General features: G+C 34.7%; 1 protein-coding gene and 1 long non-coding RNA gene across 2 annotated transcripts; both read left to right on the forward strand.

Annotated features, from left to right (window-relative positions):
* Window positions 1-7,379: 7,379 nt before the first annotated feature.
* LOC133693971 (uncharacterized) lies at window positions 7,380-8,605 on the forward strand. The gene is made up of 2 exons (XR_009842211.1): window positions 7,380-7,979; window positions 8,302-8,605. It is a non-coding gene; the product is annotated as an uncharacterized LOC133693971 (long non-coding RNA).
* Window positions 8,606-8,625: 20 nt separating this feature from the next.
* LOC133693970 (disease resistance protein RPM1-like) lies at window positions 8,626-12,105 on the forward strand. The gene has a single exon (XM_062115364.1). The coding sequence runs from the start codon at window positions 9,084-9,086 to the stop codon at window positions 11,835-11,837; it is 2,754 nt and encodes a 917-aa protein (XP_061971348.1). The 5' UTR covers window positions 8,626-9,083; the 3' UTR covers window positions 11,838-12,105.
* Window positions 12,106-13,317: the final 1,212 nt, after the last annotated feature.

Below are 13,317 nucleotides of genomic sequence, written 5' to 3' on the forward strand. Positions count from 1 at the left end.
CTTGTAAGTTTAGAAACGACTGGTCATTGGGACATTAGGAGGTCATAGACGGTATGTCATTTATGATAACAATCCGTGTCAAATTATATTATAGTCCCCATGAATTTTATAATATTATAAATTAGTCCTTTTAGTTTCGAAGAATCTAGATAACCCATTTGTAGAGATTGCTTGTTGTGTTGGAACTGAAATTATTCTTTTTGTGATTATATGCATTCATGCCATTAACATCTTTTGAATCTCTGTGTAAGGCTACTATGGATTTTTTAGGTTTTAACACAGTTATGGAAAACTAACAAAGGAACCAAGTTATGAACAAAGATAAAAACAAAGGATTGAATATGAAAATTTTCAAGCTAAAATGATTAACAAGTTTTTTACTAAAATTAAAAGATTAAATAGTAATTTATTCTAAAATAAAAATGTTAGTTAAGTGTTATCAGGATTTATCTAACTTGCTAACTTCTAATAGAACTCTACTACTCAATATTAATCCACAACTCTCTTATAAATTATCTTCGTCAATCAATCCTTTGCTCTTATCAAAATCTTGTTCTCTTTAATCCCTAAACAAGCTAGGTTTCTTTCGTTGTTTGTTTCTTGAGAAAACTATGCAGATATTTGTGAGAACCCTGAGACTCAAAACCATCACCCTTGATGTTGAAAGCTCCGAGACAATCGAAGACTTGAAAGCAAAAATCTATGAGAAGGAATTAGGCATCCGTCCTGAGAACCAACGTCTCATATATTGTGGGAAGCAATTAGAGGAAGGAAAAACCCTGTCAGATTACAACATCCAGAAGAACTCCACTATCCACCATGTTCTTAGGCTTTGTGGCGGCGGCATGCAGCAAGCCTTTTATTGATCTTCCTTCATGATATGGCAGCAAAAATTCACGAAGAGCCTCCTTCTTGATCAGTTTGTTGCTTATTTATCACAGTAAGTCACGTAGCTTTTCGTTAGTATTTCGAATTCTAAGAGACAAAGACAGATTTTTTGAAGAAGACATGGTTTTGGAGATTGAATTTTCTTTCGTAAACTTTTTTAAGATTTTATATATTAATCAGTTAAGTTTCATGATTTTGTTATCTATGATGGTTTGCCATTAATGTTATTCCATGTTATCATGTTATAATAGATGACATAGTAATTAAATCGGTTCTAAGCTTATAACCATGCCCAGATTTGGGATATATATCAATTATTTTTTTACAATGTTTAAAAAAAAATCAAATTAAGGTGCATGTTGATGACTTAAAGATGACTCGGAAATCATATCTAAATCATTGACTAGATGCAGTGATGACCTGTATTTTAAATTATTAATTAAGTGTTAATTGATAATTTGTAATTTGAATTGACCTATCATATTAATAATAATATAATTATGATATAAAGATTCTTAACAGTAATAGCTATTACATAGTCCATGATATACATTTACAAAATTGATTTTTTTCTTGGATAATTTTTATATTTTAATTTCATGTTTTTAATGGAGATTCTTAACAATAATGGCTTTAACATATTAATATAACGTTTATATGACTTCCCCCTACTAGTTTAGTTCCATTCAATCTAATTGATGGTAAAAACAAAAGATTTAATTCCTAGTTGCCTTTTTACAGTACTAATTCTCTATGAAGGTTAGAAAAAATATAAATTTTCCTCTTAAATGCAAGTAGCTGAAACACTATAATACTTCAAGTGCAATTCGTCGATCACAATCTAGAACAACGACTATGTAAAACAAAGTTCATGACAAAAAATATGTGGCTAGAGGTGGTGGTCTTTATCCTGTTAAATTACTCCATCATTGTCTGCCAAGAAAATGTACTTGTCTTTCATTAAGCTATAGTGCATTCAAAACCCAAGGCTTTGGCAATCTGTGCTTGAACATGATGCTACCTCCAACTTTGATTTCTTACCGTGCTGACATGTTGATGATTTTTGCCACCTCTCAAAAGTTTAGATAGTGAAACTTACAACAGGATTCATCAACAGGAATAGAGGGCCCATGCATTTAAAACCGCTAGCTGTACGTAGTTGCATAGAACATGCTAACTTGAGTATTAGTGGCCATATGAACTGTATTATTGGTCAGCTCTGCAAACATGGGGCTAAACCTAAGTAGATAAGGCTCCCTACAAGTAGTCCTTCAGGACATATCACAAGATCACCTTGGCTCAGCAAGTCCTGTACTAGCTCGAAGTCTTTTCTCTATTTCTGGTTAGTTAGACAGTCTTGATTGGTGAAAATAGCTCAGAAATCATGCTTACGCTATATGTGACTGCAGTGAGAGGTTTCTTGATAGCGAGTGATTTAACCCAGATTGGATTAAAGAGAGTTCTGTGTTTGCAAAAGTAGAGTGTGCCCCTTGACTTGCCTTCAGAATTAAGTTGTGGAGTAAAGGATTTTTGTTTCACTATGATGCCTCTCGTTCCTGTTAGGGATAGTATGGCGATGGACAACTTGTAATTAAGGTAATAGCATGCCAAGAAGGGATCTAGTAAGGAAACTAATTAATGAATCCAAAAGGAAATCATATGAACATAGCTAATGTAGCTATTGGACCTGGCCTGAAAGCCAATCTTTCATCATGGAAGATCAATGGTTTGGATATTTCTTCCTTGGCAGGATTTGCCATGTTTTCTTCTCAGCTTCACTCACCAAGTAAATTGCCTGATCCCACCAAAAAAAAAAAGTATGTCTGGTAAAAAAAAAAATTAGTACTTTATCAACATAGAATAGAGAATTTGTGTTGATCAAAAGACTTGTCGAGGCAACCAAAGCCAATGTCACCATGTTTCTTTTGTTCCTCGTTACGAATCTGAATGTTGTTGAGAATAAAACTGATCACTTGTCATTTTTGTCTCCATTAAACTGACAAAATACTCACCAACCAACTTCAATTCTCTTTCAACATTAACAACCTCAATTTCCGAGTAATGTCTCCAAAATCCATCAAACATTACTCTTGGAAAAATATCTCATCACTCCTATTTTTGTCCCACATGATCTCATTACCCAATCAAATCCTTCGTTGCCAGCATCCTCCAAGAAGAACATAGGCAAGCCTAGTGACGGTGCTAGAATTATTTGTTAGAGGGATTCAAAATTAATATAATAAGATATAATATTTGTTTCTTTGAATATTCAAACCACAGATAACTTTTGACCCAATAAGACTGAAATCGACGAGGATGTTTTTTACCAGTCAACAGATATTCAGATATCAAAGGTTGATATGAACACAGATTAATGTATGCCCTTCGAATTTTATCTTGTTGATTAATCGAGTATTCCTAAATTTGAGGATGATTACTTGGATCTCTAATTAAATGAGCACTGTCAATTCTGGTAAGAGGTTGCTCACTAATCAACGCAGATTTTTTGTAAATTGAAGCACATTGAGGCTGCTCAACCATAACTTCAACATTACATATTGGAGTTGGTTCACTAGGCTGTGAGTCATCAATATATTTTTTTCAAAAAAAAATCAATTCTTCTTATTTTGTTCATGGTTCAACCTAAGATCAAAACATATATCGTAAGGCAAAATTTATAATTTTGATGGCTCTGCTAAAAACAAAACATAAAAAAAATCCAAACATAATCAAAACAAACCAATAAAATATATCTAATTAATTAAAAAAAATCATTATAACAAAAATTCAAAAAACAACCGGTAGAACTAGCAGATCTGAGAAAAAAAAGGAGCAAAAATGATAGAATTATAAAAAAACCTCATCAAATTATTAACAAACATCTTAAAACAAAACAAAATTAGATTTTAAATTTAAATTACCTTATTTTGTTTAATGAAAGATAAATTAATTAATGATTTTGTTTTAATTTTTTTACAGAAAAATTTTGCTCGTAATTTATATTTTTATTTTTCTATTTGATTGACTACAGGATTTATATTAGAATAAATTGAAGGCTACTCCGCTATGTTTTTTATTTCACAAAGCAATTTTTTTATATTTTTTTCTGTCCAGGTATGCCAATATGCCAAGAGTAAATTGAAAATCAGTAAATTGAAGGCTACTTGGCTCTGTTCTTTATTTCACAAAGCAATTTCTTTATATTTTTTGCTTTCCACGTATGCCAATATACCAAGAGTAAAATCACTGTAATAAAAGCCACCTTAATCTCTGGGTAATGAAAAAAAATTAAAATGTTTTAGGGGGGGCCCGGGCCCCTGCTTGCCCCCGTTGCTTCCGCCCCTGGGCAAGACAGCTCTTCCAATTCTAAAACACTCTGCCTTGATTCCAACCAAACTTAAGAAACCATAATCTTAAGCCCCATTTCTTCACCAACCAAACAAATAAAAAGGTATAAAAGCAGAAGAATAAAAGCCTTCAAAAGCCACCAGCATGATGTCAGGGAATATTGAAGATGATTTCAATAAGGCTCGTCAAAGTTTCATGATTTTTTGAAACTTTTTTTTTTATCTTGAAATTATCTTTTAAAAAATAATTATTATTATATTCTCAAACACAATCTTATATCTGAAACTAAATCAAGCAAACACACCGTAAGATTTCAGTTAAGAGGAAAATATTATATATAAAACCAATTAATGACTCAATTTGATCACAACTCAAGTTTGTTTATATCTATAGAATCTGCAATTTGCTTTCCACATCAGCTATCACATCAGAAATTGGTAAAAATCTATGAAACCCCTCCAGCAAATCAGGATAGTTTGCAAACAGCTCAACCACAACTCTGTGCACATCAACCGCGTCCTTGCACTTGTTTCTGTATGCACATAAAGTCATCAAAAAGTCTTTGTAAGTCTCCTTGTTGATGTGCTTCTGCACCTTCCTTACAAAATCGATAGCTTCTTCATGGTTTATAGTAACCTTCTCTGCGGCCATTAATGCTTCTTAATTGATGCAATTTTGAGAAGGTTAGAAAGCTGAATAAAAGAACAAATTACCCTAATTATTATTATTATTATAGTTCTTTTGTATTAATCGTAGCGCATTATATATATTTGTAAGCATTAAAAAAATATCCAATAGAGTAAGCATTCAATATATATATATATATATATATATATATATATATGGCCCATAACCGTTAAGACACCACCTCTGAAGTCTCAACCCATGCCCAAAGCATTTGAAGTCCTTATGTTCAAAAGCTTTTCAAACTAGGTACCTAGATAAATGTTGACTAATGCAAAGTTGAAGAATAAAGGGTTTATTATAAATTAAATCTCTAAAAAATCAAGAATATTATAATATAAAAAACTTTTAAAATACTCAATTTTATTTTGCTCTTTCTTCATTTGTTAAAAGGTTATTACAAATCTGTATATATAAAATAAACTAGAAAACCCTAATAATATTGAATAAAAAAATATCATTTTTAAATAGAGAAAAAAACTATAAAAGCATCATAATAATGAATAGAAAAATAAAATTAACTAAGTAAAATATCTATTTTTCCTAAAAAAAATTCCTACATCAAATGTTTTTTTTTTTTTTTGCAATTAAGCTCTGAACAATAGTTATTAAATCCAATTTCACCAAGTGGTTTGACTCTTAAAATAATTTAAACTAATTTTGACATTGATCTGTAAATTTTAAATTAATATGCAACTCAATATATATATTTATATTCTAAATTCAAATCCAAATTAATATGTCATATCTTCTCTCTCTCATTGTACATACTTAGGAGGTATTTATTGCTCCCGAATAAGTGATATTGACTTTATACCAGCTTCATATATAATATTTTTTTTACGTACAAAGAAATATTTATTTTCAGTATACTACTCATCTACTATTTCTTATTTTTCAATCGGTGGAGAGAGAGAGAATGAGAATGCTAAAAATTAAGATTTATTTCCAACTCTAAATATTTCCTTTTTTATATGCCATTTATTTTAGTTGTCCCATTTTTACTTGTTATTTGTTTATTGATATGATATTTAATTTCATAAAAAAAATCCACTAAACAAAATCCTAGCCATTAACTTGAAATGTTAAGTCAAGATTTAACTAGTGTTATGTATTAGGGTATGCTTGATACGTGGGTAAAGGAGTTTTCCACCTCTTTTACTTGTGTTTATAACAATTTCAAGGGTACGGAAAAATTAATCTAAAGAAGTTTAAGATTTAATCTCAAAAGCGGAGTTAAATGGTAACTTAATTTATGGAGGGTGGGAGGGGTAAAAAAAAAAAAAATTTATCAATGGGAGAGATATGGAAGTAGCTAGGTTGGAAGGGTAAAAAAATGATATTGATAAGATTTCAGAAGCAGAAAATAATGTCACTTATAACACGACATTAATTGTAAAGGGTTTCTTTCAAAAGCAAAATTATGATTTTCGTGTTAGAAAAATAATATAAAAAAATAATTTTGGTAGGAGTAACTCTATATCAAATTTTAGACCTAGAGTGGATTCCAGTGATAAAAAAAATGTTGTATTATCATGAAGAAGACTATATTCAGTATCACTGTGAGAAGGAGAAAGCCATTGTAGAAGAACTGAAGCTAAGGAGCAAGAAGTCTAGAGATGCTGCGATTGTACAAATCATAAAGATGTTCTCATGGTTTATGAAGGCAATGAGGTTTTGAGAAATTCATGAACTTTAGATTCGGCACTCTCTTTTCATACTTGTTTAAAGAAATAATGGTTTAATATTTATTAAAAAAAATGATGGAAATTTTATCACACAACAATCTCGCTCGATCTATACCTGCAACGTTCTCAAATTTAAAGCAGATTGAGAGTTTGGATCTTTCTTACAATAACTTGAATGATATCATCTCTCAGTAACTTACTGAAATTACTGTATTGACAGTTTTTAGTATGACGCACAATAACTTGTCAAGTAAGACTCTCAAGAAAAATTATCAGTTTGAGACCTTTAATGAAAACAGTTACGAAAAAAATCCATTCCTATGTGGATCTCCATTGCAAAACAATTGTAATAAAGAAGAATCACCATGGCAGCCAAAGGATAATGATGAACAAGAAGATGATGGTTTTATAGACCCGAAGTTTTTCTATATCAATTTTGGTATATATTATATAGTTGTGGTGATGACGATTGCAGCAATTATTTACATCAATTTATATTGGCGAAGCAAGTGGTTTTACTTCATTGAAAACTGCATAAATTCTAGCAATTATTTTGCAAGGTGGCTAGTTTTCGCAAGTTCTCCAACTTCAGAAGGTGAATTTGTTACTGGGGAGACGATTGTTTGTCCTGTATGTCTAGCTAGTGGATGGTTTATAGTGTACTGTCTCTAAGCTCAACCTTTTTATTTGATCAGTTATTTGGGCTAAAAATATAAGCTGGACTTCTCATTCCTGATCCATTAGAAAGGGAACTGATTTGCATGGTTTCTCTTTCAACTCTCAAGACTTGTCTAAAAATAAAATTAAAAGTGACCTGCGTCTGCATTCAACTCTCATTCTCGCAACTTTGTTAATTTGTAATTGATTTTTTTTTTCGAGGAGAGAGGACTTGATTAAGTTGTATAAAGGGAATGATAATACTGTAAATTGCCAAAATCACTACTAAGTACAAACAAAATATTCTATGCATGTGTGACAACACTTATCTGCATTTGTTTCAAGGGCGACCCCACCTCAGCTATTCAATCAAAGCACTGAAATCGGAGCAAGAAGATCCACCTTCTTAAACAGCAGTCCTGGTCGTTTCTTCTAGCTTCTTTGTTCTGCTCCTCATTTCCTCTGCTTCTCTACGGCTTCACTTTTAACATGATCTCCATGCACTGCAAGCCATTCCTTCACTCGAACACCAACTCCAGTTTTTAAAACATCAGTCACCAACTTTTCATTATAGAATTGCTCAGCAAAACGGCAGTCACCATCCTCAATGAGTCACAAATGCACCTATTGCTTCATGATCAAGAATCAAAACTTGGAGTGCCCATCCTCTAAAAATTAGGCCTTTGCCTTCCATTCTTCCCTCAAATCCTTCAGGTAAACAATCTTCCTTGTCTTCTTGACCCTTTTTGCTTCTTCTAACTACCCAGATAAATTGATGCCCAGAAGCTTCGAGACCTACTGCAATCAGTGAAGTTTGCCATGCTTCCAAAGCAAATATAAACAACTGAATTTGGTTTCTTTGAGTCGAGTCACTTCAACTGAATTTGCCATGTTGAGCAATTGAGGCTTCTTTTCCTCTTCCTGCTTTATCTTCATTGTCTCTATTGCATAGTGAAACCAGACCCACGTTAATTCACACCCTCTTTAATTGACCCAACAAGACAATGTCCTAACCATACGGGTTCCTCTTCTACAGATTCATGGATCACTTTATGCAAAGCAGAGGAATGATTTTCTGGAAAAAGAGTGTCTTGGGAACTTACAGTAGATTTCGTTGGAACTCTTCTCTCAGGACGTAGCATAGCTTCTTGAATCTCTGTTTCTAATCGGAACAGGGTAGCAACGAGAAGCTTGGTGTGGTCGCAGAATGTCTTTCTTTTGTTCATGAGGCTGCCTGTCGAAACGCTGAAGATTTGCCAGCAACTTGTAGGAATCAAATCAAAGCCCCTTTTAAAAATTTAATGACCAAAAGGAAGAAAATCAAAAAAATCTGCCTTGTGAAAACACAAGAATGACGAGGTAAATTTGATCACATGTTATCCTATTGCAATATTACATGTGTTGTTGGACACATGCCAAGCACATTATCACATGAACAATGAATCAGCAGAAGGAATTTTTAGTTAGATATTAGTCTTAAGATTTAAAATTAAAAAAAAATCATCATTTTTTAAATACCATATCAGCCCCCTAACTTATAAAAATGACACATGATACCACTGGCTATCCCATGCTATAGCTGGCTATATGTGAGGCCTTAATTTGCCTAGGGCCATATGGTCCACATAATAATTTTCTTAAATGAAAAAATGTTATCTTTCATGCGCAATGAATCAGTAGAAGGAATTGTTAATTAAGCTTGGAACCCTGTAGCAAACATCTGAGATAGAAACTGCATCAAGGGTTTTTGTTTTTCCGTTCTTCAAATTTTTGGCGAGAGAAAAGAGATCAGGATTGGTGATTCTGGAGCAAGTAGCCATGGCCATGATCGCAGTGCAGGTGGCGCTCGAGAAACTGGCTTCCTTTGTAGCAGAAGAAACACGGTTCTTGGGAGGAGTTAGAGGGGGAATCGTTGAACTCCAGGATGATTTGTATAGCATGAAATCTTTCCTTCAGGATGCGGAAGAAGGGAGTGAGAGTGATCAAGGACTGAGAGCCTGGGTCAAACAAGTGAGAGATGTGGCTTATGATGCTGAGGACATTCTTGAAGAGTTCATGCTCCGGTTTGCTCCATCTCACGGGAGTGCTTTTATCCATTATCTTCGCAATTCATATCGTTCCATCCGTAAATTAAGTGCACGGCACCGGCTGGCAGTCCAGTTACAAAGCATTAAAGCAAGGGTGAAAGCCATTTCTGAGAGAAGAAATGCATTTTCTTTGAATAGGATAGACATGCCATCAACCTCCGGTGCTACCGTAGAGAAATGGCATGATCCCCGGTTAGCTGCTCTTTACTTAGATGAAGCTGATGTCGTGGGAATTGAGAACCCAAAACATCTACTGGTTTCGTGGCTTGTAGAAGGAGAAGAAAAGCTCTCCAGTATCTCTGTGGTTGGAATGGGTGGGTTGGGAAAAACAACCCTCGTAAAGAAAGTCTATGACAGCCACCCCATCAGAAGAAGCTTTGATACCCATTCTTGGGTTACAGTTTCCAAATCGTTTGCATCCACGGAGCTTCTACGAGTTGCTCTGCAGGGGTTTCTGGTGACAGCAAACGAACCTGTTCCGGATAATTTGCAATCAATGACTGACTTCCAATTAATTGATGCTCTAAGAAATTATCTATGGAGAAGGAGGTATGTCATTGTTTTGGATGATATATGGAATGTAAACGCTTGGGAAACAATAAAGTATGCATTTCCTGATTGTAACTGTGGTAGTAGAATTATCTTCACTACACGTTTAAGTAACTTGGCTGAATCTATAGAGAACACTAGACATGTTTATGAACTCCAAGCTTTACCAGAAAATGAAGCTTGGACCCTCTTTTGTATGAAAGCCTTTAGAGGGGAACATAAGGCTGTATGCCCTCCAGAACTGGAAGAGATGTCTCGAAATATCTTAAAGAAGTGTGAGGGACTGCCACTTGCAATTGTAGCAATAGGAGGCCTACTGTCGAAGAAGAAAAACCGAGGTTTGGAATGCAAGAAAGTCCATGACTGCCTAGCTACAGAATTGAAAAGTAACAACGACCTTGGGAGTCTACGTAGAATACTTCAACTAAGTTATGATAATCTTCCGTACTACCTCAAACAGTGTTATTTGTATTTAAGTGTTTTTCCAGAGGATTATTTGATAAAAAGAAGGAAGTTGATCCGGCTATGGATAGTTGAAAGGTTTGTGGAAGAGAAGCAAGGCTTTACTTTGGAGGAAGTAGCAGAGGAATACCTTAATGAACTCGTGAATAGGAGTTTGATCCAAGTGGTGGAGAAGAATTATTTTAATAGGGTCAAGACATGTCGTGTTCATGATCTAATGCGAGAAATCATTCAAATGAAATCCAGGGAAGAATCTTTTGTTATGATAGCAAACGGAACAAGAATCAGCAAGAATGAGAAAGTTCGGCGTCTATCAATCCATGAAAACTCTGAGGAAGTACAATCAGATATGAGATTTCCTTATCTGTGGTCTTTGTTGTCATTTTCTTCACATCATTCTTTCGAGCACGGTTTTCGCAATTACAAACTGTTGAGAGTATTGAATTTAGATCGAGCTCCCCTTTCCACCTTCCTACCTGAATTGGTTGAACTGATTCATTTGAGATACTTAAGTTTGAGATGGACCATGATAAGTGAGCTTCCAGAGTCCATAAGGAAGCTCAAGTACTTGGAAATACTGGATTTGAAAAGGAGTCCTGTATCTTCTTTGCCTGCTGGGATCACACAATTGACATGTCTTTGCCAGCTCCGTAACTATCGATACATTTTCCAGTCCTCGTCGTTCTTCCCAGACACTCATGGAATGAGAGTTCCATCAGGAATAGGAAGATTGACGAGCCTGCAGAAATTGGGAAGCGTCGAAGTGAATGAAGATTATGAGTTAGTGAGGGAGTTGGGAAAGCTAACTCAGTTGAGAAGGCTGGGCATTTTAAAGCTAAGAGAAGAGCAGGGAATGGATCTATGTTATACTTTGGACAGGTTGAAACACCTTACTGCATTGTATCTTGTTTCACTAAACAACACTGAATTCTTACAATTTGACTCTCTTTCATCTCCTCCAAAATATCTCCAACGACTAAATCTCAAATGTAGTCTTCCAGCTTTACCAGGATGGATAGTTTCACTCCAGTATATTTCCAAGCTAGTGCTTCAATATTCTAATTTGAAAAGTGATCCTCTCAAGGTCCTCCAGAAATTGCCTAGTATGGTGATGCTTGAACTCTGTCAAGCTTATGCAGGGGAAGAACTGTGTTGTGATCCTAGTGGATTTTCAAAGCTGAAGAGGCTAGGTCTCCATGAACTGGAGAGATTGCGGCGCATCAGAATAGCAAAAGGATCAATGCCTGGGTTAGAGAGGCTAGACATCACAGCATGCACGGTGCTAGAAACTGTGCCGGATGGGATTGAAAACCTGAAAAATCTAGAAGACCTGGTTCTGTGGTATATGCCTTCAACATTCATCAAGACAATAGAGAGCCACCGTGGTGAAGATTTCTGGAGAGTTCAACATATCACAACAATCACCCGTATCTACGAGAGCCAGGGGAGACGGGTCTCTGAAGCTCTTCTGTAATTAGAGGGGTTAACTACGGAGAGGATACAGTTTCCGGAAAATTATAATCTCTGCCAAGTTCCTCAGGTCTGTACAGACGTTTCATCATGTAATGCTGAGCCTCAGAAAACAGAAAACTGCTGCTCTTCCCTCCTCTTCTCTGCTCCTTTGTCTCTGTTTTGCTGTTGTTGAATCTTCCAACCTGCTATCTTGCCCATGTTTGTCACCACTAAATTGTTGACACCGTCAATTTCTAGAGATTAATACGAGTATATTTGAGACGTGTCAAATGTTTATTTTATATTTTATCAAATTTTCACAACTTGAGTTCGTTTTGCAAGTTCACATCAACTTTTTTTATGCTGGTTTTGTTTTATTCGTTTTGTAGTAATTTATTTATATTTTTTAATTTAAAAAAAATGATGAGAAAAAATAAAAATAACTAAAGATTCAAAAAGAAAAAAAATAGAGCTAGAGTTCTGATCTTGGTCCAAGTGTGATAAGATTTTTCAAAAGATATGTAGATGTGAAAGAGAGACGCAATATTGCCTCTTGGACCAGGTGATGGTATACAAGTAGACCTTCATGAATAAATGACATAAGCAGTCCAGGGAAAGTAAACAGTCTGTACAATTAACTATTAAAAAAGAAAAAAAGGTTCCAAACCTATGAAGTAGAAGATCATTGTTTATTGGATTAGTACTTTGAAATCCTAAACTCGTTTTGTTATTAGAACAAAAGGGTAAACCAACCTTTTGACTTTGGTACGTAGAAGCAGAGTATCCAACTTTGAGCCATAAAGACAGTCTGAGGCGAAAAAAATGAGAAGCCAATAGTATAAAAAAATTTGTAATCGTATCAGATTTGAAACATCGTTTTAGTGATGGAAAAAGAAGCCTCTACCACTCACAAGCAACCAATCACGGCAAAGAAGCCTCTACTCTGCCACCAGAAGATCTTGTTTGGAAAAGGAGTAGAGAAGATACTTGCAAGTAAAAAAAATCCCTGGCCTAATATATAGCAAGCCTACCTCTTTCTTTCTTGGGATGACGTCATCCATTGGTCAATCCACTTTATATATATATCCTGGGCCTGATCATACTGGACCAAAGTATGTGAGCTTCAATTTTGTTGAATCCTGTTCTCTTATCTATCATATATCTTCTTGCTAGCCTCTCAATCATGAATCCTAACCGATGTGCTAAAGGTGAGATGGAAATATTTGGAAACCAAAATGTGCAGCCAAATAATCATTAAATGTAACAGCACATTGATCCCTTTCCAATTTCATACTGAATTAATCCTGACTTCCTATCAAGAAGCAAAAAAAAAAACCCAACCCACAAGGGTGGCTTCTTGATTGAGAGAGGTGAGCTAAGAACTTGTGAGACAAATATGGTTCAAGTCTCAAATGGAAATTGAGCAAGAAAATATCCTTTTCCCATCCTTGCGTGTCCCAATCAGAGCCCATGGCTCCGATTTCATTTGACAGATGTACCAA

Source organism: Populus nigra, chromosome 5 (genome assembly GCF_951802175.1).
Source record: "Populus nigra chromosome 5, ddPopNigr1.1, whole genome shotgun sequence".
NCBI classification, from domain to species: domain Eukaryota; kingdom Viridiplantae; phylum Streptophyta; class Magnoliopsida; order Malpighiales; family Salicaceae; genus Populus; species Populus nigra.

Coding starts and splice junctions, on each gene's coding strand:
- LOC133693970 (XM_062115364.1), top strand. CDS start 9,084: ATGGCCATGATCGCAGTGCAGGTGGCGCTCGAGAAACTGGCTTCCTTT.